We start from the raw sequence: 26435 nt of genomic DNA on the forward strand, positions 1-26435 counted from the left end.
GACAAGTCCAATGAATTCTTATCGAAGCAACGAAACCCGTCTCAGAATATGACTCACCACGGACCATCCAAACTGAGGAATGTAGTACTGACGGACGATGGCGCTGAAGAAGACTCAGTCATTGAAGCTGTTCAAATAGGCAATGACGCGACAAGGAACACCACAAACCGGAACTCTCACCCTTTTGCAATCAGCTAACGACAATCCCAGTAACCACGTAATAATATTTTTGTAAGAGCGAATGACAAGTATGAATAATATTAAGCTAGTAGTAGTTGATTTTTTTGTGTTTGGAGTACCCGCACGTGTTTCGCGAATGTGACTATGTGAGTCTCCCAGATCCCGAAAAGAACATAATTTGTGACCTCCTTTGTTTGCTACCACAGCAAACAACTCGCGCTCTGACAATTCGTACGTGAGCGCGTGCAAGCACGGACAAAAATCCAAAAAACTATAGATTGATATGCTTTTCCGTGCAGTAGTTCCAGCTGTCGCCGTCGTAGATATTAGTGTGCTTCTTGCAACTGAGTCAAGTTAGAGTCTATTTATTTCTTCTTTCGCCTCACAATGTAAGTACTCTGTTAAATGCGACATGCCTGGTTTTCCGTCGAATCAAATAACGTTTAAAACCTCATAGACTAAATTATATTGATCCTCATGCCTGGGCTAGAAGCATTTGATCTTTCTGAAATGTAATTTGCTGGTTTTTTGGCTCCAGGAGCCTGTATTCGTGAAGCTTATGCGCAACATTTTGTTACACTTCCCAACACCCCTACAACTCACACCTTCCTCAAATGCTAGTACAAGGATGCTACTGAAAAGAGCTACCAGTGATAGTATCCTAATTACTGGTCGAAGCCGTGTGGATCGAGAACGAACCGCATCAGGACAATCTGCTGAGTCGGCTGAGTATTTAACACCTGACGAATCTCTACATGGATCGCCAAAGTCTCCAGCATCGGATCCAATCAGTCCTTCACGATCAGCGATAAGAAGGACTCTGTTTGACACTCAGCACGACCCATCGGGAGATGAGTCAGGCGACGAATATGAAGATGACGATGAGAGTGCTTCGATGCATGATCATGGACGATCTCCTCATCCTCGAGGATCACGTCGCATTGATGGTAAAAGCAATAATGATCGGGCTGATACAATCCCGAGACTTCGCCGCCACGTTAGCTACTCTGATGAGGTCGAGCATCGTATCAAGAAGAGCGACAGTGCTCTAACTATGACGAACGATACAGAATCAATAGCAGATTCTAAAACAACCAATTATATGTTTTCTATTGCCGATACCCCTCCTTTAACGCCCTCATCGACGAATCGATCAGACCTAGAAATTCCGCCCTTTGTACATAAAGATGTGCCACCTCTTATCCCGCAATCATCAGCTACCATATCAACGGCATCCATCTCAGCTCCTCTAGTAAGGACACTGTCATCTACGACATCATTATCATCGACTAGGAGTCAACGTGAAAGGGAGGAATGGTGAGTGGATTGATAAATTTGGCTACATGTACAGAAGAGTACGCGTGTCTTTGTCTTCTGCTACAAAACAGCACATGATGAAGTTGCTGAAAGCTCTCTTTGGGGATAGGTCCGCCATGTTATCATCTGTCATGTCTGGTGAAGTAGTAACTAGTGAAAAGAAACGACTCTCTACATGGCTCATATCGAATACTCAACAGCACGCAGACGACAGGACACGATTATGGCTCAGTCTAAAGGCTCACTTGGCCGGACGTACCGTCGAAGAAGAACGATGTCGTCTCGAAGATAAACGTGCCAAAGTCGACAAGCTTCTTCAAGAAGTAATGGACTTTACCGTAAAACTTGATCCCAGCTCTCCACCACCACATGATCAAGTAGCTGCAATATTAGCCAGAGTAGATCGAGCAGAGGCGTTATATCCATCTCGTCATGCCTTCATTACTCAAACACCGATGTATGGATCTGGGGCCTTCCAACATCAGTTGGATGCCTTGATATCATGGGCTGCCGTATCAAAAGCAATTAGGATAAAATTAGCAATCTTGAAAGAGTGGACTGGCTCAGAGTTGATGGAGGAATCGCTCAATGAAGAAGTGAAACTAGAACGATCATCATTCGTAGACATGGTATTGAAGAATGCTGGTGTCAAAATAGTGTTTACTACTGGTGTGCTGCGAACTTTACAAAAGCTTTTAGTCAAATGTAAAACAGTAATGACAGAGAATTCGCAGGTGTATAAACGACTAGGCCTCTCCATGTTTTCACGGGAACTGGAACGATTGGCTGCCTTTCCATCAGACCTAATGCAAGAATTCTTGAAGGCCCGATTGGCATATTGTGGTGCTCTCACCAGCTTGTCGGGATCTGTTGCAGACCAAGTAATAGAAGATATCGCAGAGAATATTCAGTTGGCAATATCGCTTCATCAAGATGCTCGACATTTCTATCAACCTACTTTTGGATGGACAATCTCCAATTGGTATAAATTTTTGAATTCATTCCATCAAGTTTGGTAAAAGAAATTACGCCATATCATTTCATTTCAATAGTTTGAGCACTCATTACGAAACGCATCTGCTTGAGACATTCAAACTCTATCTCAAGCTTTTGGCTGTTCGCTCTGAACGTCTATCAGAATCCATGTTGCTTCCGCTCACGGAGCAGCTTGAGGCTCAATGGGAATTTGCAAAGTCTATCTGTCACGGTATTCACGGTGCAGATATGGAATGTGCCATACAGTTTTGGTAAGCCAATGGCAGGACATGGTCGTAAACATTTTAGGTACGAGTTTAACGAAATTGTTTTATAGCACCATGGAAACAAACTTATTGCAATACGCAGTCAAGCAAATGGAAATATACTCTTCTCGTGTGGTATCTCAGCAAACTGAAGCTGCTTTTAAGGCTGCCTTCAAATCGCATCATCGGTTGTTGGATGACACTCGATCAGCAGTCTGGGCAATCCTGCGTCTTTTAAAGTAACGTCGATTGCAATATTCGCCCCCCGTTAAGTGCCTTCTAACAATCGTGCCTCGTTTAGGTCATTGGAAGCATCAATATGTAATGCTGTGGAATATCAAATACTCGACGTTGGCCTTCTTGTCCATCAGCTGGTTCAAACTGGACATTCTTGGGTCGAATTTATAGGTGCTAACCCTGTCACTGATATGATAGTATTCGCTTCACCAAACACTCAGTCAGCCAATGTAGTGACTAGTGTATTGGATACATGTGTCTGTGACGCGGCAAACCCAGAAACACCACATGAATTTGGATATTATTGTGTTATATTGCCCATATCCCCACAACAACTTGAATGGAATGGTCGAGTGATCCAAGTACATTCATATGATATACCCGAAACGCTTCTTCGAACCGGTCATGGACTGGTGGTAGCAGAGAGTGTAGATCATGTTGATGACTCTCGTTTGAGATTTGAAAATGGAGCTGGAGAGTCAGTGGTTGTATGTAGTGAACCAAGACCATTCCACTCTGGACCACAAATAGGATTGAGTGGATGCCGTAAATCTCTAGTGAGACTGCTACATCGTGTCAAGTCTCTTACGGGCGAAATTCGCCAAACCATCAATACAGTCGAAAACACGGCCCAATTCGATGCAGATCCACGTCTCACCACATCAGACGTTATCGGTGATTGGTTTTGTTTTGTCGCAGAGATGTCTCAGTAAGTACCAACATGGTGCTATGCACAAATCTGTCGCTCATGTTGGTATTTTGCTATTTCTGCTACTTACAAGAATTCAATATTTGCCAACCGTAGGAAGGCGCTCAAATGCATGACATACCCACAATCCAGTATTACCATGATGCTGAACTCTCTTCTTGTTGAACTGGTTGGTGATTGGGTGGACTTTTGTATTCGAGATTGTGACTCAAAGTCTCGTCGAACACTTCGTTGGTGTTTACAAGCCCTCGAATTTGCTCAAGTAGTTGTAGCAGGTGGTCGTATCGATCATTTGAAATCTGTCGAGTTCTCTCAGTTGAGAGCTTGTGTCGCCAGAGCTATGAGTCTCTTGATCAAATTTATTGATGTGCAAGGTGTTCGATCTCAGCCAAGACCTCTAGTACCAACCGGATCTAAATCGTCATCCGGTATCGATGGCAGTAATGTCATCTCACCAGATCCATTACCAGTGGACGCCCTCACCCCTCTCACTAGCTACGGTAGTAATGGTGATAGTAGTACCAGTGGTGGCGCTAGCGTTGGATCAGCGTCCGACAACACGCTAGTAATCAAAAACTTTGATTTGGACACATCTCCATCACGTCGGCTCGGAAAGTCGTTTGTCGATGTAGTATGCAAGATAGAAGATGAGCGTAGTCGTAGGGAAACAGGGTGGAGGATGGTTGGCAAAGTACTGGATGATGTCTCATCAGAACGTGATCGAGCTCTGAAGCAGATTGTATCTGAAAGCCCGCAATTGATGTTCAATTGGCAACAAGGGAAATTCCTTGGTGGTGGCTCGTATGGGACTGTCTCGGTAGCCATTAATCTTGATACTTCAGATCTCATGGCAGTCAAAGGTGGGTAGCTGACTGCCACAAAAAAAAGAGATGCTAGAAAGATCTCACAGATTTTTCTCTTCGCAGAAATCCACTTCTCTGATTCCAAGTCACTATCGACGTTGGAAAAGTCTGTACGAGAAGAAATGGCTGTTTTGAGACAATTATCACACCCAAACACTGTTGAATACTATGGTGTTGAAGTGCGACGTGATCGCTTATATATCTTTATGGAATATTGTCCTCAATGTCTGGCCACTATTTTGGATCATGGCCGTATTGAAGATGAAGGTGCTGTACGAGTATATGTCAAGCAAATGCTGAAGGGGCTGGAATACTTGCATTCCAAGGGCATTGTCCATAGGTAAGAATGGTTGCATCGTATTCACTGTCGCTTTTTTTTGTAGTAAAGAATGCTAATGTAGTTTATGTTTTAGAGATATCAAACCTGCAAATCTATTGATTGGAAGCAACGGACAGATCAAATATGTCGATTTTGGAGCCTCAAAGATATACAAGTCAACCATGACCATTCAGAATGGTCGATCCTTGGTTGGTACCGCCAACTACTTAGCTCCAGAAGTTATCACTGGTGATGTAGCTGGAGCCATGGGTGCTCAAGATATATGGAGTTTGGGATGTTGTGTTTTGGAAATGATTTCTGGCAAAAAGCCTTGGTCTAACTTGGACAATGACTGGGCAGTGGTGAGCCTTTGTAATGATGCATCAGGGTGTATGATCTCACTTACTTACGGATATTGTGTTTTGCAAATCTAGATGTATCATATTGGTATCTCTAACTGTAATCCTCCATTGCCTGGCCCAGATCAAATGTCTCGTGAATGCCGAGACTTTTTATTAAAGTGCTTTACTCGACCAGCATCTGCACGTCCAACAGTAGCTGCCTTACTGAAGCATCCATGGGTAATTAATATCGATGACGGAGAGTACGAAATCACTATGACTCCAACAGTCCGTGCTGTTGGATCCGAGTATCTCGATCCGAGTGGCTCGACACTCCATAGAATACCCAGTAAACGACTCTTGACAGACTCTAGTCGCCGTGCATCCTTCCATTATGATTCTGATGAAGGGAGGATCGAAGAAATCCGTGGCAAGAAGGGTATCATAGCACCACCTAACGAAGTGCCGACTCTCACATCAGCATCCTCGAGTACAGCGTACTCGAATGGCGAGTCGTCGTTTGGTATGCCTGGTCATCGTCATCGATTCAATCGACAAGTGCCTCCAGGAACGAGTCTATCGTTGCCACCACGAGCTGAATCAGCATTCGCTATGACTGATCGTCCATCACCCTTGTCGGAGGGTGCCAGATCATTTACGAGACTTGGTAGTGCTTGCTCTTCAGCAAGCGGTAGTGGCGCACCAAGTGTTAGCGGTGAACCATGAAACGTAGATAGGAGCGAAAATGAAAATGTTAGTAATTTTTTGTTGTATATTATACCACGCTCCAAGTGTAGAATAGTAGTATTAGTGTCCTTTTTGGCTCATGTAAGAAACACGCATATCAAAATATAATCGTAATTTGAGAAGAGCTTCCCTTTTTGGCTCATTTTTGTGTTGCAAGAATGGAAAAATCATTTGACTCGCCGACACCAACATTGTTTTTAGCAGCATCAAGTTTGTTTGTATTTATCTGAGAGCAAACTGACAACTAAACTATAGACCACTATTTGCAAAAACAACCAACAACGACCAGGTAGTAACCAACTCATTCTTCCTTCTTCTTGCCAAACATTTCAGGGTTTTTAGAGTGGTACGTTTCAAAGACTTGGACCATGCTCATGGGATCCTTGCCAGTGATTCTAAGGCAGAGAGCGTACGTTTATAAATACTTTCAAAGTCGACTAGTCAAACAACAAAAGAAAGTTTCAGTGGTTCACCAGAACAATTACGTGTTGAAGTCTGATGAGACGAAGTTGAGTTTGTTCTCATCCACAGCCTTGTAGAATGAGACGATGCCTTCAACCTGGGCGTTCAGAAACAAGATGGTGAGGACAAGGCTGAAAAAACGAAGACTCAACGGTTTCTCAAAGCTGTTTACCTTTTCTGGCTTCGTTAGGGTTGCATGAAGACTCTTTGAGCTTCTTCCATGGAGATCTTTTTGAATTCAATGGTTCGACCAAGAGCCTATCAATGATTCAATTATCAGGTGATCTACACCAAAGAAAGCATGTGATCGAAGCGACGGATTCCAATCGCTCATACTCACCATGGATGCGTCTTTGGCAAATTCAGGTCCATGTTTGGTTTTGATTCCGGTGATTTCATAAGTCTTGCCATGATGCTTTTCGCAATCTTTGAGGATATGAGCGGCAGCACAAGCGACATCCATGACTGATACCGGAGCAAAGTAGCCTTCTGTGGGCAATGGCATGGTGTTTTGATCTTTGATTTGCTTGGCATATCACAAGAAGTTCTAAGGAAATGAATTTCAAGATGAATCATTAATGACAACACAAAGCAAAACAAAGGAAAACGACAGGATGGATATGTGATGCTGCCCACTTTAACATGGAACATGGACCTGACAATAGTCCAGTTCTTGACAGTCTTTTTCAAGTATTCTTCGACTTCATGGAATTGCTTTCCCCACATGGTGACATCCTTTTCTGCAGCTGCACTTGAGAAGAGCATGACGTATTCGACACCAGCTTCTTCGGCTGTATCGATGTATGCCTTCAAGTGTTGGGTTTGATCAGCTCCAGCTGCAATGCCAATGATGGCCACTTGCAAAGGCTTGGTCTATCGATGAAGTTGGTTTGAATGAGTCAATACGGTTGCAAGAAAAACTCTTCTCAGGCTGCCTTGCATAGTTCGTGCTTAACAGCATCGCTACCGCTCATACAACTTACTTCTTTGAGGACTTTGAGAACACTTTCAGTCTTTGCAGCATCACATTCACAGACTTTGCATCCACATTGTTCAAGTTTGAAGCATTTTTCCTTGACTTCTTGAGGAGGGACGCTTCCGACGACTTCAAAGACACCAGATTTCATCAAGTCTTGGCAGAGAGCTTGGCCCAGTTTGCCAGATGCTCCAGTGACAAATACTAAAAGTAAGAAAGCGAGCGTTTTATATGAGTGATCGGTCAGCTGAATGACGCAACATGTAATATACAGCAAATAACAATTCAGTTAAGTTCATACCTTTGTGCTTGTTTTGTTCAGTTGCAGCTTGCATGCTGGATATTGTTGTCTGTTCTTTGTTGTTTGATTTTTGGTACTTCGTTGGTGTGTTTGAGTTGGAAGTGCTTTTTTTGGAACTGGAGAGTTGAAAGGGATGTAAACATGCACTAGAATGAGTCACACAAACACAAAGCACATCGAGGAAAAGCTCAACTGTATTCTTAACAAAATCACGTACATGACGCGTCCATAAATAATTGACAAATGTATGAGGCCAGACTGGTGAAATCAGCACTGAATAGCTGCTTCCACCTACTTTGAGGCACCAGTTTTCTTTACGCACACAATCAATGCCCACTCGACATGGATACGTAGTCGAACAAGTCATCCCTGTTGGTGCGATAGTCTCGTTGCGGTGTCCTCTATGAAGTGACATCTCTTGTTTCAAGAAGAATCAAGTTGACGATGCATCATCCAGACACTGAGTATCGATAAGAAGCTCTGAGAGTGGTTCTTCAGCTGATTGCTCCTCCACAATTCGTCCAAACAAGAAATCGGATCAAAACACGAAAAAGAAAACTGATGTCGAGATAACCAGCTTCATTTTCGAGCGAACAAAGATGACATCCAGTACAATTCATCTTGCAATAGACCAACTCCACTCCATTTGTCCAAATCAAATCTCCTCTTTCAACACTTCAACACTACCGCACAAAAATGAATGAAAACGTGTCAGAAGCTCTGTCTGTAGCGGTTGGACTGCCATCAAATGCACTAATACCATATATAGATGGCCCTAAAAAGAGTAGACAGCCTCTCGGTATCGAGTACCATATTAACGTTAGCAAGCTTATTGTTACTTTGGGTGATGTGGAATGGAGGAATGTGTCAAGTGCACTTGGAGTGACGAGAGCGGATGTAATTGATCGTTTTATGGATTCATTAAGTGCCAGAGTAAATAAAGATTTTTGTTTTTTGATGCAAACGTGTTTTCAACGAACATTTGTGTTTTGTAGATCCTGTCGCCGGACGATACCATACAAGCATCATATGGCAGTACAAGTCAATTCAACGTTCAACTGAATCCCTTACATTGCGATGTCTTTGGAGGCTCCGTCTTGGGCATCTGTACCGCCAATTGGAATGGACCATCCAAGTGAGACTTCTCACCGTCCGGAACTCATTGGACGCCACATGCGGTCGCTCAACGTCGCTTGCTTTTCACAGAGGAGTCAACGTTTGAAAGGCAATGAGGTCGATATCAGGATGTTAAACGGTAGCAGTACTGGGCAGAAGGAGTTTGTGGAATCGACTTGGAGACCAGACCGCGCATCAAGTGCGTAATGGACGTGAAATCTTAATATGAAAGATTTTGTAGTCGCTGGAGACCTATTGCATGAGTCACTTGGAAGTACTACCTATTCGTCGGTAACACTCATTCACCACAGTCTAGTCCCTTGAGGTCAAACTTTCGCAAGCTCGGAGTTGGCTACGACCGCAAGATACCACTTTCCCCTTATATCTTTTCAGGATCTTTATCGTCAAGTACTCAACCCTGTCTGTTTCGTTGTGCTTTTTGGGTGCAACCAAAACTAAAGAACTGCAATATGCGGAACTCTCCAACTTATCACATGCACAGATTACTGTGGCAGGTTTCAGCAATCTATCGTAAATTGCTGATCAAAACGGAGTTTTCCCTAACTTTGAGATCCCTCAAGAATGTCAAGCATAGTGGATCACAAATCAGGCCCGGTGGTCACTTCCAGGGACGATAGACATTCAGTGACAATTTGACATGATTAATGAAGATCATTTCATGTCATTCCATACGTGGCAATCAACCTGGTCCCTTAGATTAGCTGGTTAGAGCGTACTGGTAATAACGCTGAGGTCGCCAGTTCGAAACTGGCAGGGACGATGGGCATATGGAAGCTGTCTGGTTCTGTAGACACAGGAGTTTTCCTCTATTTTCCACGTGGAATCCATGTTGGATTCTTTCAAACTTTTCCAAACAAGAAAGGTGAAACTATTTGTCAGAGAGAATTTGGATGAGAGTATGGTTCACTAAAGCGGACGATAGTTTCTTTTGACAGGTGTGTCTTTCTTGATGTATGTAATAGAGGGCTTGACTTTTACATTGCGACTTTGATGAATTTCAACCATCGTTAGACAACCTACAAGTATATGAGGGACCGCATATCATAAATCAGGATCAAGTATCAAGTTTCTATGAGAAGATGGGGAAGTGACGCTGGATGTGGGTAGTGGGCCTAACGTCGGGAGATTCGAAACGATCACGTCAACCTGTCCCTTAGCTCAGTTGGTCAGAGCGTAGTGCTAATAACGCTAAGGCCGCCAGTTCGACACTGGCAGGGACCACTTAATTTGCTCATCTTCCGGATTGTGCATCAGCACAACGCCTTTTTTGCTCTCGCGTGGGCAAATATGACTGCTACACCTAGAGACGAATACCTTCCCGAACGGTTTGTTAATAATCATATTACGCATTGGGTAGCTGGATACTATCATCAGCTTACTCTCTTTATGAGTGATTGACTCCAGCTTGTTACGCTCCCTTTGCCGCAATGCACAGACGTTGGAAGTCGGGGAAAACAAATCACGAAACTGAGGAAAGCAATCAATATGGAAGGGGCGAAAGTAGTATTTATATATTTTTGAAAGTTTGTACTCTCTCGTTCAAGGGGTACATATGTTGAATTTTTACAGTGGTACTCTTCACATCATCATAGATGATTGAGCAGAGGCACCGGGACCAAATTCATGTTGGTGCTTGCGGATCCAGTCAGACATTCGCATTGGCTCATGGTCAGTGAGCTTCTTCATGTCGTTGGTGCAGTGCTTCATCTTGCCATCATCCATCTACCGTGGTTGTCAAGGTTAGATTGATTGGAAGGCTTGACACATACAAACCCGAAATGATCAGTGTCACGTTGACAGATTTGACTCACCATTTGGAAGCATTCCAAAGCCATTTCAATTTCCATGGAGCAAAGATGATCTTGAACCATCTTCTTCCAGTGGCTTTCATCGCACTTTTTGAATTCGTAGCCGTGACCTAAGTTTTGAGACATCATGTCCATCATTTCTTGTGGAGTCATCTTGTCCCTGCCAGTGAGATGGTATTTCATATGCTTCTTGGAAGTGGTAGCCATTCCAGTAGTTTGCATGACTGAAGCCATGACACCTGAAGCAGACCCAGATTCCATTTCCTTCATGCATTCTCGCATACCATCAATACAGCAACATCCGATGTCGCCTGTCAAATCGGAGAAAAGCTGAGTGAGTGACATGATGATGCTAAGACTTATCAAAACAGCAAATTCAAACGAAATCCAAATTCAATACTGACACATTGACATGGGACAGCACTCAGCATTGTGGGAGACAGGCCATGAAAGTTTCCTTTCCTGACGAATTTCCTCGCGGTTCATCATGATGCACTCAAACATCATGTTGTGGTACATGGCTAGATAGAATTCAAATGAACATCGTCAGAGCAAAGAATGGGTTTAACGGGTTGAGAATCCTAAGCTTACTACAACAGTGTCCTTTGAAGTGCTTTTCAGCAGCCTTTTCGATACATTTGTGAATGTAGTGCCACATCTTGTATTTAGAGTCATCAGCACAGTAAGCTGTGGTCTCAACCATGCATTTGCAGTTCTATGCGTCGAGACATTGAAACGTGTCAAGATTGCAGACATAAGTGACAACCGAAACAAAACCAGAAGGACTAATGTCACCCTACCAAATGGTGGCACATTTCAACAGCACACTCCATAGCCTTGGCCATGTCAGCATGATCTTCAGCCATCTTGCTCTTCATGTGACGCATGGCAGATGGATCAGTGCAGAGCATCATACAGTCGACCTTGTGCTAATAAGGAATGAAAAAATGACGTTAGCGATTTTATTCAAATACTGAAAATGCAGAATCACAAACTGATGGTCAATAATGTCACAAGTAAAACTCCCACTCACAGTGACATGCTTCTTCCAGCAGTCCATATCAGTAGGCTTGTCCAAGCAGATGACCTTGCACTTCTTGCCAAGGTCCTTGAGCTTGTGAACCCATTTGCCTTCAGAGGAGCAGCAAACGGCATACACTTCTTCCAAGTGTTCCTTCTTGGCACCTTCGCAGAGTTCACGGCACATGTCATAGCCCATACAGCCGTTGGCAGGGAAGACGAGGACACAGTGCTTCTTGCTGCTGGTCATTGGTTCGGTAACCATGTTTGATATAGATGTTGTTGTAAAATGTTATTTGATGATGGCTTTCGTATGTCGAGAGTTTGAGAAATGTAGAGGAAATTTAGCTCTCTGAAGTAGTGGCAGTGCTGTCAACGCATGGGTTGACAGAGGCCGACTTCAATCTGAAAAGTATTGACTTTTGTTGAAATTAGGTTGGAAAGAGCATTCCAAGTCCGACTCAAAGACCTTGTGATGCTTGATCACCGTCCTGCTACAGACAACCGTCCTTTGCTACTCCATTCTCAGGCGATCTGTCAATTAAGGTTCAGGTTGAAGTCGGCTACAAGAGTTGTCAAACTTGAAATGTAGGCCGACTTCATGATGAACGGTTTAATGCTGCATGGTATGGTTAGTTCCATGTGTTTGAAAAGACCATCGGCAAATGTGTTTGTAACGTATCTTTGATCATATCTCCTGTCACTCAATTGCAATCCAAACAACTCAGTCAAGACTGTCAGCTTTGAAGTCGGCAATCAAATGCAATTCATATCAGCTGACACGAGCCCTTATCAAAGTTGATCTCGGCAAATTCTTCAACTACTGATTAAACGATTTACTAATCAACCTTCCATTGTTTATCAATCATGTCGTCGTTCATGAAGGTAGTGATTTCTGGGTGTTTTTTCTTCTTCTGCGTAAGAATTCACCTGACAAACGAATCTTTTGGAAATCACACACAGTCGATGGTCTTGCTACTCTTACTTGCCTCCTCTACTCACAGTGCTGTACCATGGGGCTATCGAGACTTCCCTAGTACTCGAGGTTTTCAAAAGGCGATTGAACGTACGTGCATGCTTTCAAGACACTCAGATATGAAATAGCGCCGCATCACAATTGGACGCTTTTTGATGACAGAAACTGGACACAATGGCCATATCGAGACCTCTGTGCCAGAAGACAAGGAACTTGTGACCAAATCGTCTGCAGAGTCAATCAAAAACAAGACTGCTAGCTCAGTCAACAATACCACGTCAATCGAAACTACAAACCATGCCAACTTGACTCTAATCTGGAAGGATCTCTCTGATGTCGGCAAGAATGTCTTTGATTTGATTCACGGCGGCATCAAGAATGTTGTCCCTGATTCAAACAAAATGATTGGTGATGTCAAAGACTTGGCACATCAAGGAAACTTGATCTTGAAGGATCTCAAAGATTGGCACAAGAGGCTTGATGCTTATGAAAAGTCTGCCAACAAAACTGTTACTACTAGTACTAACAAAACTTCGATCATCTTTAAGAAGCTGAAGAATAAGTTTGGTGGACGCCATCAAAAGTCTGCTGACAAAAATGCTACTTTTGAAAGATATGAAAAGTCTGCTGACAAAACTACTGCTTCGGCAACATATGAAAAGTCTGCCGACAAACATACGACTTATGAGAAGTCTGGCGACAAATATGCTACTTCTGAAATATCCAAGTAGTCACTCTCAAAAAACAATCATATTTTTGGCTACGCAAGTAGCCAAACCTTTTTGAAATATATCAATACAATCACATACAGCAACCCAAGCGTGTGGTGTTTATTGTCACTGATTCAAACAAGACCATTGGTCATGCCAAAGACTTGGCACATCAAGGAAACTTGATCTTGAAGGATCTCAAAGATTGACATAAGAAGCTTGATGTGCATATGAAAGGTCTGCCAACAAAAGTCTTAGTACTACTACTAACAAAACTACCAGTTTCCTTCAAAATCTTAAGAGGAAGCTTAGTGGACATCTCAAGTCGGCCGACTGAGAGACTACTCCTGAAACATCAGGTAGTGAATGAAGATAAAAATAAACAAGAGTAAATAACCTCTCAAATGCAAATTGTATCTCTAACTACGAATGTAGCCTAACTCGTTTGAAAACAATACTACGTAAAACAAGTGTCTCAATGGACAGTGTATCAGTTTGCGACAGGTCAGCGAGATAGATTGCTGATCTTGACTCTAAACCAAGCGACAGAGACGGGATTCAAGTTGAAAGTCAAGGTTGTCATTTTTTGACGCCTGCCAAAATGTCTAATGTGGGTCCGTGGCCGCCATTTCATATGGGTCAACCTCAAATCACAAAATCACTGCTCCGCAGGATACACGCCAAGTCACCACTATCTACTCGTCGATAGTTGCCCTATCATGTTCTCGCTCATGAAGGTAATATTTCCTACATCCTTTTCCTCTCCTGCCATCAACTCATCTGACAACCGAATCCTCTCAAACCCATAGTCCATTGTCTTGCTACTCGTTTTTGTCTCCGCTACTCACAGTGCCGTGACAATTGGCTTCACTGATGTGGCGGAAGGTATTCAAAAAGCTATTGCTGGTACGTGTATCATTTCAAAATGCACGACCAATATAAAACATTGACAGGCTACTCTTCTTGAGACCAGATAGCGAACTGCATGATCCTGCTCTATCAGGAAACAAGGCAAATCAAGCCACAGTGCCTTCTGGGTCAACACCAGCATCCAGTGCTTCCAGCTCAGTCAATACAACCATCTCAGTCAATACGACGACGACACTCAATGTTACAGAAAACTTAAACTTTACTATACTCGTAAAGGATTTGCTTGATATAGGGAAAGAGGTCATGGATGTAGCCACAGGTAATCTTGTCAGCATCGTCCCTGACACAATGGCAGTCATCGGAGATGCAAAAGAATTGGCACATCAAGGAGGTTTGATCTTGATCAATCTCAAAAAGTGGGTCGCGAAGCTTGTGGCCTCCCACAAGTGAATGAAAGCAAAGAACGTATATTTCTGGCTACGAAAGTAGCCATCAGTCTTGCAAAAATATGTCACAGGCATGCAATAGAACAGGTTACATCAACCCACCCCTGTGTTAATTCAGTTTTCATCACTTTGAGAAAACTGATCAACAACTAGACTGTTGACGTTTGATTTCAAGGAACTTGGACGAATCGTATACGAAACTTGTCGGCCAACCATTTCATGAAGCCTGTCAAGGGTGAAGGGGGTAGTCCGATGCAGTCGGTATTATTTGACATTTGACGTTTTTACCGACCATAGAGAAACCTGTCAACTTCAACTTGCAAACCACTAATCGACAAAGAATAAGGCCATTCAGTAATATTGACTATTCTGTAGTGTCTTCATCATGTTCTTGTCCATGAAGGTGACACTTCCGCTTCTTTCGTTCCTGACTGACCTTGAAGAAATATGACTGATGAAACTTTTTCAACCGTAGTTGATTGTCTTGCTACTTGTACTTGTGTCCTCTTCTCAAGGCTTCCAACTGTGGCCCTTTGAATGGGGTGCGTCTCAAGACGTTCAAAAACCTATACCTGGTTTGACATCTGTGTCCATTGCATTAACATCAAAAACGATTTGACATGTCTTCTCATTTCGACACTCAGATACCAAGCAGGATACTGTTGTCTCAGAAACCAAGGCAAATATATCCATCTTGCCACCTGAGCCATACAACACTTCCAGCTCCGTCAACACGATCCTGTCAATCAATGGCACAGACCACGTCAACTTTACGCAAATCTGGAAGGATCTTTCGGATATCGGAAAAAGCATCGTTGATTTGATGCACGGCCACATATTCCACGTTGCATCGGATGGAAAGGGAATCATTAGTGATACAAAAGATCTGGCACATCAAAAAGAATTAGTCTTGCAGGATCTCAAAGATTGGTGTAGTAAGCTTTGATGCATGGAAATCAAAACAAGAACGATAAAAAGGGAAATAAAACTCAATAGCAAATGCAAGTCACGTATTCAATAAAACCACTTGCCTAAACCTCTCGAAGTTCCTCTCGAATTCCTTCACTTGAATTCCTCGACAGCTTTTAAGAACAGTCAGACAGAAAATATATGGCAATTCATCACTTGAAAACTAATCTTGTTGTAGCCGATGTAGCCGAGAGCGTGTATTTGCGAAACTTCCTTGAGATAATATACAAACGTGATGCGACAAGATTACAGAAAGGAGAGCAGGTGACGAGCAGCTTTTTCATCTCTTTTTGAAGCCATACTTTTTTCTCTCATAAAATAAGTCTGTCTTGCTAGAGCCAAGGTTAACACTACAAATCAAAAAAAAACGTGTTAGTTACAATTCACACAAATGCAGTCTTCCGCAGCAAAGCAACAATGACATTACATCTTTGGGCATCCATCCCGATCTCGTTCCAGAGTGACGCACTCCTTACAATAGTAGGCATCCGAGATTCCCTGGCCTCCACAAACAACACATCGTCCTTGTGATGACCCGTAATTACACTCATCACATATACGGACTACATTTGCGGGCTTGACGAATGAGTCGCAGATTACACATCGGCCATCGCACTATCATAATAAATAGGTTGGTGTTAGTACGGCGAACGAAAAGGAAGCTTGCAAAGAAAGTGTGGTTTGTGAAGGGACTTACCTTGTCACAGACACGACCTATAGCGATACCAGCCTGTTTTCGACAGAATATAAGATCGGCATGATGCTTGGCTGCCATTCTTTGTTCTCTCTTGGCCTGTTTCTGCTATGATCTGAAGATTTTAGATTTTAGTGAGTTGTTCATTGGTGATGGATTACAAATCAGACGAGCAGTAGTGCCGAAATCTGAGTGAAAGGCTCACCTGGAGAAAAGCCGCAGACTTAGGAATACTAGGTTCTTCACATAAGTGTTGGAATGGTGTAGCGGGTGCACATTCGCTGTCAGCTTAAGGTCTTGGGTTCGATATATGCTCCCGCTGATAAAGAACCCTTCTTAGAGACTAGCCGCTCTAAGTGACATAAGTCCAAAACAGTACAAGACCAAAAAGACTTGGCGAAGCTTTTGGCAACTCGCGCTGAAGGATTGTTTATCTGGTTGAGACTGAAGTGAGTCATTGCCAGAGTTAACAGTTAGAGTGTGACTAAGCACCGTTACCGTTACGTTAGATGTGATGACATTAGAAGAGAAAACATGCAGAACAACACAAGTATGTACCATCCTGGTAGATTCTGTGTCGCTACACTTGCTATACCCGAACGAGTATCCACCGCGGCTTATTCAGAAGGAGGCTCGCAGTCTGGCAGTGCCCATTCTAGTTCCAATTCAAAACAACTGCCAAGAACACGTCGCCCTCGGGGACGGATATGTTATATAGAGGCACGATTCCCGCAAGGAGATTCCTATGCCTATCAACTACAGTTCACAACGACCTTTAGCAATCAGCACATCTCCACACAATCTTTTGATCATCCAGAAAAACGGGATGAGTTTCTACCCATTGGAAGCACAACATCACATAACGAGAATGCAGCATTGGACATACTATGGGATCGCTGTCCAGCATATCTATCGCTAGTAGTACCAGAGTTAGTAACAAACGCCGAGTTTGGACAGCCTACAAAACCCGAACATATGGTAGAATTGAAAGTTACAGAACAACGTCGGCTCACTACCCTAATCGCAGATCGGCGAAGGTTTTCTGAGAGTCCTGGAACGAATCATGAAGAAAACAATGATGGTGGGGGCGACGACACTAATAATGACGGTGGTGCAGGCAACGATAGTGCCAGTCGCAAACATCCTATGGACGATAACGAAAAGAATAATATAGAAGAACCAGTGAATAAAAGACCATTTTCATATGCCGCTATAGTCAAAAGGGGTGGTGGTGGAAGTAGCACTGGCCAGGATGCCAAAACACTTCGCATTCGTCAGTGGTTGGGTTATATAGAACCTCATGATGACTGTAGTGATAATGAAGTGACGCAGGGCAATGAAGAAATGGATGCAGCCATTAAGGCAGGGTTTATGGATGATGATCCTGACGACAATGAATCAACGGTGTCACTGACCCCACACCAGCGAGCAGCCTATAACAATTCTATGGAACGTCCTTTAGTAGACAGAATGCCCAAAGTTATTTTCAGTAGCCTCGATGGCGTCGACCAAAGTACACTAGCATGTGATGAACTCGACCCATTGGGAGAATTCTTGAAGGAGGTTGCAATGTTGAGAAATATGGAACATGTGTTGGACGGTAATGTTTGCTTGTAGTTATTATTACGTTTTCTACTCGATGTCTCCTTCGAATTCAACCTAAGCTTGTTTTGTTAGATGATTACATACACACAAGTCGCCAAGGAATCACACCAGCAACAATGATCAAACCGTCATAAACATAGGTAATAATAACAAAAGCAAATGTTGACCCATCCAAGACATCTGACTAAGCAGAACAATCTATGGAAGAAGCAGTACAGGACTAACAAGGTAAGAGCAGTAGCATTTGTACCATCTGACATACAAGATACATCTATAAACCATGTCTGTATACAATTAGAACGACCTATTTAAATCGTCTGATGCCGGCTATTTATTTGAAAGAATTGCTCGTTGAAGCGAGTCTGCCGTCACAACCGGTCGTAATTGTCATTGACGCTCTGAACAAAATTGGTCAATTGCTTGATGGCCATGCCAGTGACCAGGAGCGGGAAGAAGCCATCCGACAGTCTAGTGATCGGGCTGAACTTTTGGAAACATTGGCCAAATGGAAGAAGCTTCTCAAGTGGCTACGTCTATTTATGACTAGTAGACCAGACAAGGATATTCTCAAAGCTCTTCGAGTGCCGCTGACTCCATCAAAGCTAGAATTGACCAATAAAAATGATTTGGAAGACATTCAAGAGTATGCTGACTCTACAGTAACGAAATGTTTTCTAAATTGTTATCCAGGTCAATAGACACTTTTCACCTGGAAAATTATTCACGTTTAATTTCGCGTATTCTATCGGGAGTAGCAGAGGTACTCCATAAAACACGTGTAACATTGAAGCTTGCTTAAATAATGTTTGAGGCCATATATTAATCATAAGCAAAGTTACTAACTATCTATATTGTTGATGAGGGGGAAATCCTAGACACCTCTCGAACCAAACTCAAATACTGCTCTTCAGCCCCTTGCAATCCCTGCACAGTCTCTGCTAATTTCAACCGTGCAGAATGTTCACGTCTATACATATCAAGTTCCCGTTGTAGTTCTCGTTTCTCGTGTTGAGCCTTTTGCTGCTTGTGACTCTGAACATCGACCTGATTCTTGGCCAGAGCTAGATCGTCAAACAGGGCCCGTTTATCTTGTGCGAGTTGGATGAGCTCTGTTTCCGTTTTTTGAAGCCTTCGTTCGGCTTCGAGTAGTCTCTCTTCGTGTAGAGCTCGGGCTTCCAAAGCTATGTGGTTCAACCAGATCGCGTCAGTCAGTCTTTTGCAAAGAGTATCAGTTTATGCCGCAGACTTGCTTCTCTTACCTTTACTCAAAGCACAATCCTTCTCACGAGCCTCCTTTGAAATTTCCTGTAATCGTCTCTCTTGAGCTTCAGCTCTAATGATATTGGTAGCCTTCTCATCCCTCAGTCGTTCCAACTCTTCTCTGGCCTGATCAGCCTCCCGAATATTATCCTGCCGTCTCTTAATCTTCTGGTCCCGATTCTCCAACTCCTTTTTCAGCTTCCTCTGCTCATTATCCAGTTCTTTTCGTAGCATCACATTCTCCTTGACGAGCTCAGCACAATCTTCCTGTACACGGTTTCGCATATGCTCCTCTTGAGCTCTCACAACTTGCATCTGCTTGATATCTTGCTGCAGCGAGAGATTGTCTTGGTGCACTTCCGCGAGTCGTTGCTTGAGAGATTCGTATTCGACGGATAGAAGACCTCCTTCACTTTCTTCAATCTTCATCTCAAGTTCTCTGTTTTGTCTCGTCAACTCTTCGATTTTCTTGACGTGCTTGGTGTTGAGAGCTAACTGCTCATTGACTTGTTCTCGTAAATGGTTTGCAGTGTCTGTAAGTTCGAGGCCACGTGTCCTTTGTACATGGAAATCGTCGGATACTCGTTTCAGAGATGCTTCGAGGCGCATCTTGTCAGCATCTAAGGAACGATTGTTAGCGAAAAAAGCGAGCACTTCCCGATGGCCAATGCTAGAATACCTGCTGAATCTAGCTGACGTCGTAGCTGTATTATCTCCCCAGACAGCTTGTCCTTCTCAATAACTTGATTGTCTTTCAACGTCTGTAGTTCAAGTCGAAGCTCATGCACATCACCAAATTCATCGGGTCCCCTTCGTCGTAACTCCTCTATGACGTCTTGCAGTTTCTACGTTTAAATCCGGTTACGACCTCCATCTAAATCAATTCCAAAACAAGACAAGGTAATACCTTGACTTCCTGCTTATGCACAGTTTGAAGCTCTGTGAATTTCGACTTTAAAGTCTGTACATTATCCTGGGGCTCGCTCTCGTTCGAAGGTGCACCACCTGGCCTTCCACCTCGTAAATATCGTGTCTCGAGCTCCAGCAAATACACCTGTTGCTGGAGGTTTCTCACACATTCGTCTTCTAATCCATTTGTTCGTGGTGGTGATGACAGTGATGATTGCTGTTGCGCACTCTTTGGTCGAGAAGGTGTGGTAGGTTGGCTCATAGAACTGCGAGGTTTCGTCGTTGTTGCACTGGTATGTCGGACTGTTCTTGGTTGAGATGTGGTTAACAGTCAATAATATTTTAAAACACAAAATACGCAAACTGCGATAATCACACATTCAGCACGTACCACTGGCGGGGAATCCCCTTGGATGCCTGAGAGGACTAACAGGAGATGTACTCAAATGAAGAGATTGCTGGCTCATTGCTGTTCCGTTACAGAGTTCACGTTTTTTGGAGATCAAGAAGAGTTTGTCGCTTCGGAGAATAATATGCGCGATGATGTCGACTCATTCAGGTAAATCATGTCGATAATCGCGTTTCCGCACGTCGAAACGAAGTTCCAGCGTAAACTTGATATGAGCGTACGGTGGCATCCTGTCAGTTTTTGCTCAAACAAGATGGAAACTAGAAACCAGGATTTTCAAATACGATCACCTATCTATATTGAAAGAAATTATGGTAATGTTTGATATGCACATATTACATCGTATTTTGACGTGTTTAATCTCGACTCTCGTTTCCAGCAACAAACAGTTAATACCTGACACCCGACTACGAGCAGTGATTTTCAACACAAGAACGAATAGGACTAGGAGCCATGACTCCATCTAATGAAGAATCATCAAGGCAAATGGCTCCTACAGATACAGGCAATGCTGAAGGCCTGCTCGACTTGCAACGTCCCCCAGCTGCAGTGCAAAAAGTTCATGAAGTTGGTACGCTATAAGCATTCATTAATGATAAAGATGTAGAATATTCGTATTGAATTGACTCGTATTGATTATCACTCTAGCAAACAATCTCATCACATGGGAATCTCCGGTCGCCACTGTCTTCACCTTATTTGGCTTGTTCTTCTTTGCCAGAATCATGACATATACTCTTCTACCTACCTTTGCCTTCGCAATGGCTGTCATCCTGTTCTTCGCTGCTGTCGGAAAGTAAGAAATGCCGCTGGTCTGTTAGAACGCTTGAATTAAACGAATCCATTTTGACACCACCTCGGAGTACATGGATATCGAATACACGGCTCATTTTCAACTCCTCGATAGGTACTTATTGGACCAAATTGAAAGAACCTTCACCTACAACATCAATGTCGATGACACTTTAGACAAAATCGCTCGCCATGGAGTCATCAGTCATCAGCAAGCTACGTTCCTGGTACAGAATTGTGTTGATGTCATCAATTGGAATTACGCACAGTTCTTGATGTTGTTGAAAAATCCCAAGCATTGTGTTATTGTAAGCTATTCATGTTTTCTCCTTGGGGCTTTTTTTGCTCGCATTTACACGGATTACGATTTATTTTCATAGCTTGTACCGATCATGGTGGTTCTATCGTATTTGGTTGCAGCTATCTCTACATACTGGCTCTTCAATATTGGTTTGTGGTGATAACAAAGAGCAACGACCGAAATCTTCTAAATCGACGTCTTTGTCCCTCTAGCTCTTATTGGATTGTTTTTCGGACCAATTCTATATGAAATAGCTCTTGTACATCTTGGACCCAAAGTTGACAAGTGAGATCCAAATCTTTTTAACTCTTGCAATTTTTTTGACGACACCTCATCATCATTCCATCCTCTAACTCTAGAGTCGAAGCTCGTGTCCGTGAATTCTCAAACGAGTCGATTCAAAAGACTCGACAAACTGTTAAATTGGTGCAAGCAAAAATCCAAGAATATAGTCCTCGAAAGCCCAAACCAAAAAAGGAGGAATAACCAAAATAAGGATGAAATCATTTCCAAGAAGATGGTGTTTTGTATTTAGCAATGTATCCCCCTGTTGTTTATATTAAGATTTGCACGAAATAAAATGATGATGTTATGGAAGTCAAAAACTTCTCTCGCCCTGCTTCATGCTTTATACTTTTGCTTTCTCCTGTTGCTTCCGATTTTACAATTAACTGATAATGACCAAACAGACTTCACAAGTGATTTGAGAGGTAAGTCCTGGTGTATTACTTGATGAAAATCAACCGTTTACGGCTCTACATTTTAGGCTTTGGTGCAAAAGCAGCCTTGATTGAAGCGTCAACTTCAGCCTTGACCTTCGCGAATGGCTGGTATGATTGCATTGTCTTCATCCAAGCACTACATAGAAAAATGGATTATAAACATTTCGTCTTTTTTACCACAACCAATAAAATTGACCAATATTATCAAACATACGTCAATTTAGGTCGACCGGCATAAGCATCGTATCCAGCACGAGAAAAGAAGAAAGTGACCATTACGAGGGCACCAGCTAACGAGCAATCTCCCATGGATGGTGCAGAACCGGCAACGTAGGGACCAACGATGATGGATTCGATTACGTCCAAGGCTTCGCTGATGCCCTTCTTCGCAGCTTCGGGAACGTTTTTGCCAAAGAATCCGGAAAAGTTTGGAGCCATGTAGACGTCGACTATGCGAGATACCTATGGGAAACGTTGATTGGTGACGTGTCATTCTTCCAAGTTGCAAGATCGTAGGCGAGAACGTACAGTGTTGCTGATGGCACGTGCAGATGCGTCTTTTGGAATGAAGGATGGGCCTGGTGACAAGAAAAGAGCGTTTGAGATTGGTAACATACGTGACAATACTCAGGTTCTGCCCACACCTTTTCCTTCAAAAGCAGAACACAAGTAATCGTTGATTACTTCTGACTCCATAATGATTTTTCCATCGTCGTTGAGGAGAGCAGGGATCTTGCCCAAGGGGTTGATTTTTTTGAATTCTGGGGTTCGTAATTTGAATCCCTATGTATAACAATAGGTGAGAATGTGTGGATATAAATCAGGAACGGATCAGCAGAGTGCTTGTAGACGACCGAGCGTTGACATTCAATTTGATGTTGCTGAGTGAGGTGAAATCTGATGTCGGCTTACATCGTTGACGATCTGTACTGGGAGGTCCTTGGCGTAGATGACGATACGGTTTCTAGCACAGTAGGGCGACCTAAAAACGGCTACTGGTTAGCCATCTGCCTGTAAAAACGGCTAGACATCCCACGTTTTTGCCAATGTCCGCAACAATACATAAAACATTTGCATCATGCATCTCAATAAGAGCAAAACGGAAGCACTCACATGTTGGAGTTGTAGAGCTTCATTTTGACTGCTTTTTACCGGTTGTCTTTATATGCTAATATGTCAAAATTGCTTTCCGTGATGGCCAAGGGGTGAAAGTGTGGGGTGTAGTACAAACCTTTGAAATCGAACTTGAATGGAGAACATTGTATTTATGTTATATATACAATTCTAAATGGCGTCCTATATGTTTTTCATGCTTTATTCTTCAGAACCAGCAGCCGATCCTTCAATTCGAGGCTCATCGTCATCATTATCAATTTCGCGTTCTTCACCGTCGTCATCATCCACTTCCTCACCATCACTTTCTGCTACTCCCTCTCCTTCCATTGGCTCATCACCATCACTATCTTTGTCACTATCTTTAGCAGTCCAACCTTTTCGTTCTGGAATGACTTTTGTGAATGATTTCTTCCAGTCTTTGGTCACCAAGTATCCTGTCATGATCTCAACAACTATACGACCAAAAAACATCAGTATACTCTGATTTCACGATGGGGTATGTCGCATTCATCACCTTGGTTTGTAGTCAACACTTTACGAGTTGCCATAGATATGAATGCACTTATGGGAAGTTGAGCTGTTGCTATCCCAGCTTCTGTGGCCTTTTTGAGACATATGTTCTAAGTATGTTGAGCGAGGGTGAGTATTGGGCAACAAAACGACTTCGTCATCTATATAAATGAGAACCTTGTGACGATTTCGATCAACGATTCCTCCTATAATGTAGACTTTGGACTCGTCCAGGTCAGTGAGCACGTTCTCCGAGTCGGCCGTGAGATAGACAAGCTTTTCGTTTTCATATAGCTCGAAGACAGATTTGCTGTCTGATGTGACCTAGGTCGTTGAATGTCAACATGTGAGCTCACAAGCTAGGATTGGTTTTGGCTGAAGCATATTCAGAATTCAGGTAACCAACCTTCCAGTTCTTCCATGACGCGTACGATTCATCTAATCTTTCAGTAAGTTTGGGACCTAGAGACGTGAGTGCCATTCGTGCAGGCCTTTCAGACTTTCTGTTCATTCCGTATCCTTGTTGCAATTGTTTGCACAAGGAACGTAGCTCCTATGTGAAAAATGTGAGTACACAAATAGCGAAAAAGCGACAAACTCGCAGTATGACAAACCTTGTCAGTCATCAAGTCTTCAAAGGACAAGTCAATAGCAATCACCATAGGAGAAGGCCGCTGCTTGGACTTGTTTGGATGCCTGTTCTTCATCATGCTTGCAGGTAAAGCCTTTCCTATAACACGTAAAGCATATAAGCATCGTTGAAACCAATGCGAAATACAGAGAGATTGAAGTACCTTCAGCCTTCAATTGAATTTTGAGTTCTTTCCTGGCCTGTTTCTTGTCCCTCCTCTTTTGAGTTCTGGCATCCTTTTTAGCCTTCCATGCCTGGTCTTTGAGTAATTTCTTTTTCGCTGACTTTGACAATTCAGGAACTGCAGCTGGTACTTCGGTTGGTTGGGGTTGATGTTGGTCGTTTTCAGGTTGATGCGTGGTTTCACGATCAGTTTGAGCAGACTGAGCGTCTTCTAATATCACGACTGAGGGATCCGCCATCTTAAAGTCAAACGCTTTGCTACTGTGAAAGCGTTGGCATAGATCGAACCTCGATTTTTTTGTTCAAAGCTTCAACCACTTACAGATGGATATAGCTGCAATCGAAGCAGAGATAGCAGCCAGTAACAAGGAGAATGATGAGGCTTCCAAGGAGGATCTTCCTAAAACAGGAGGGCCTATTGATGAAAAAGGCTTCACGCTCCTGATTTCTGACGGAAGCTTAAAAAAGAAGGTACTCAAGGAAGGAGAAGGAGATTCGTTTCCAGATGGAACATATGTTACAGGTAAGCTTGATTGTCGCTATTTCCGCGTCGGATCTATCCCATCCATCAACATCAATCAACATCACAAACATTTCTTTCTAACCTAGTTCATTACTCTGGGATGCTTGACAATGGAAAAGTATTCGATTCAAGTAGGCAAAGGAATAGGCCATTTGAATTCAAAATTGGGCAAGGTAGACGTCATGCTTTGTCGGACCCTCTCAACATGTCGTTGGTTATAACTTACTCTCTACAATACAGGTCAAGTCATCAAGGGATGGGATATGGGTGTCGCGACCATGAAAGCCGGTGAAATATCCATGCTAGCTTGTGGTCCTGATTTAGGTACCCTTTTGTTAGTTGACCGCGTTGCTCAACCACATGCCAGTGTCTCATCATCTTCAGGCCATTGTTAGCGTATGGAGCTAAGGGATCTGCACCTCACATCAAGCCCAATGCCACCCTGTACTTTGAAATAGAGATTCTCAGTGCTACACCGGTAAGCAAAAACTAGACCATGAGAACAGTAAATGAACCTCAACTCATTTCTCTGCTAGCCACACGACCCAATCAGCCAAAGGATAACAGAGGCCAAATCAATGAAGGAAAAAGCAAACAAACATTACGGAGACAAGCAGTATCCTTCAGCCATACACATATACGCAAAGGCGCTAGACCGAATATCGTATTCGTGGGGTGCAACGCCGTACGAAGAGACAGAAATCCGAACTCTTCGTCTTGCGCTTTACTCAAACCTAGCTGCAGCTCGCTTGAACAATAACGAGCTAGAAGAATCTGTGATTGCTAGTGAAGCAGTGCTGGAAATGGATCAAAGAAATGTCAAGGCACTTTTTCGTCTTTCGAAGGCAAAGAAGGGCTTAGGGTCTTTCGGTGATGCGATCTCGTATCTTGAGTTGGCAGCCAAGGTATACATCCGATTGACTGCTTTTCTTTTGCCTGATTTCAGAACTGATGTTGTTCGTCCTAGTATGATCCCAATGACTCTACTATACGAGCTGAACTGGCTAGCGTTAAAAAAGCTCACGAAGCATTCAAGAGCAAGGAAAAGAAGATTTATTCAACAATGCTCTTTGGCTCTGAATCGACGTGAATGTATGTGAACGTAAAAATATTGTACCATATCTTGTACCAAGTCGCGTAGTTTGCATACT

At 43.0% G+C, this 26435-nt stretch overlaps 8 protein-coding genes across 8 annotated transcripts; 3 read left to right on the top strand and 5 right to left on the bottom strand.

The window, feature by feature from the left end:
* Nucleotides 1-808: 808 nt before the first annotated feature.
* On the top strand, nucleotides 809-5933 carry SmJEL517_g01045 (uncharacterized protein; the record flags this gene model as incomplete). The annotated part of the gene is made up of 9 exons (XM_031166973.1): nucleotides 809-1497; nucleotides 1607-2479; nucleotides 2550-2744; nucleotides 2810-2977; nucleotides 3040-3684; nucleotides 3781-4544; nucleotides 4611-4887; nucleotides 4961-5228; nucleotides 5301-5933. 9 exons carry the CDS (start codon nucleotides 809-811, stop codon nucleotides 5931-5933), a joined length of 4512 nt encoding a protein of 1503 aa, XP_031027068.1.
* Nucleotides 5934-6255: 322 nt separating this feature from the next.
* On the bottom strand, nucleotides 6256-7727 carry SmJEL517_g01046 (uncharacterized protein; the record flags this gene model as incomplete). Its single annotated transcript, XM_031166974.1, has 7 exons — nucleotides 6256-6349; nucleotides 6440-6513; nucleotides 6621-6674; nucleotides 6757-6942; nucleotides 7053-7289; nucleotides 7400-7596; nucleotides 7694-7727. 7 exons carry the CDS (start codon nucleotides 7725-7727, stop codon nucleotides 6256-6258), a joined length of 876 nt encoding a protein of 291 aa, XP_031027069.1.
* A 2681-nt stretch (nucleotides 7728-10408) lies between these two features.
* On the bottom strand, nucleotides 10409-11923 carry SmJEL517_g01047 (uncharacterized protein; the record flags this gene model as incomplete). The annotated part of the gene is made up of 6 exons (XM_031166975.1): nucleotides 10409-10552; nucleotides 10642-10949; nucleotides 11043-11159; nucleotides 11230-11353; nucleotides 11439-11567; nucleotides 11672-11923. The coding sequence occupies 6 exons, from the start codon at nucleotides 11921-11923 to the stop codon at nucleotides 10409-10411; spliced, it is 1074 nt and encodes a 357-aa protein (XP_031027070.1).
* A 4129-nt stretch (nucleotides 11924-16052) lies between these two features.
* On the bottom strand, nucleotides 16053-16404 carry SmJEL517_g01048 (uncharacterized protein; the record flags this gene model as incomplete). Its single annotated transcript, XM_031166976.1, has 2 exons — nucleotides 16053-16244; nucleotides 16327-16404. 2 exons carry the CDS (start codon nucleotides 16402-16404, stop codon nucleotides 16053-16055), a joined length of 270 nt encoding a protein of 89 aa, XP_031027061.1.
* Nucleotides 16405-16875: 471 nt separating this feature from the next.
* On the top strand, nucleotides 16876-18699 carry SmJEL517_g01049 (uncharacterized protein; the record flags this gene model as incomplete). Its single annotated transcript, XM_031166977.1, has 3 exons — nucleotides 16876-17923; nucleotides 18271-18571; nucleotides 18627-18699. The coding sequence occupies 3 exons, from the start codon at nucleotides 16876-16878 to the stop codon at nucleotides 18697-18699; spliced, it is 1422 nt and encodes a 473-aa protein (XP_031027062.1).
* Nucleotides 18700-18774: 75 nt separating this feature from the next.
* SmJEL517_g01050 (uncharacterized protein) lies at nucleotides 18775-20564 on the bottom strand (the record flags this gene model as incomplete). The annotated part of the gene is made up of 5 exons (XM_031166978.1): nucleotides 18775-19109; nucleotides 19188-19808; nucleotides 19868-20033; nucleotides 20096-20400; nucleotides 20489-20564. 5 exons carry the CDS (start codon nucleotides 20562-20564, stop codon nucleotides 18775-18777), a joined length of 1503 nt encoding a protein of 500 aa, XP_031027225.1.
* A 3071-nt stretch (nucleotides 20565-23635) lies between these two features.
* Nucleotides 23636-25000, bottom strand: SmJEL517_g01051 (uncharacterized protein; the record flags this gene model as incomplete). The annotated part of the gene is made up of 6 exons (XM_031166979.1): nucleotides 23636-23889; nucleotides 23952-24057; nucleotides 24125-24271; nucleotides 24354-24500; nucleotides 24562-24677; nucleotides 24742-25000. 6 exons carry the CDS (start codon nucleotides 24998-25000, stop codon nucleotides 23636-23638), a joined length of 1029 nt encoding a protein of 342 aa, XP_031027224.1.
* An 85-nt stretch (nucleotides 25001-25085) lies between these two features.
* SmJEL517_g01052 (uncharacterized protein) lies at nucleotides 25086-26374 on the top strand (the record flags this gene model as incomplete). The annotated part of the gene is made up of 6 exons (XM_031166980.1): nucleotides 25086-25284; nucleotides 25371-25457; nucleotides 25525-25608; nucleotides 25680-25762; nucleotides 25821-26189; nucleotides 26252-26374. 6 exons carry the CDS (start codon nucleotides 25086-25088, stop codon nucleotides 26372-26374), a joined length of 945 nt encoding a protein of 314 aa, XP_031027223.1.
* Nucleotides 26375-26435: the final 61 nt, after the last annotated feature.

This window comes from Synchytrium microbalum (genome assembly GCF_006535985.1).
Source record: "Synchytrium microbalum strain JEL517 chromosome Unknown SmJEL517_scf0003, whole genome shotgun sequence".
In the NCBI taxonomy this organism is placed as follows: domain Eukaryota; kingdom Fungi; phylum Chytridiomycota; class Chytridiomycetes; order Synchytriales; family Synchytriaceae; genus Synchytrium; species Synchytrium microbalum.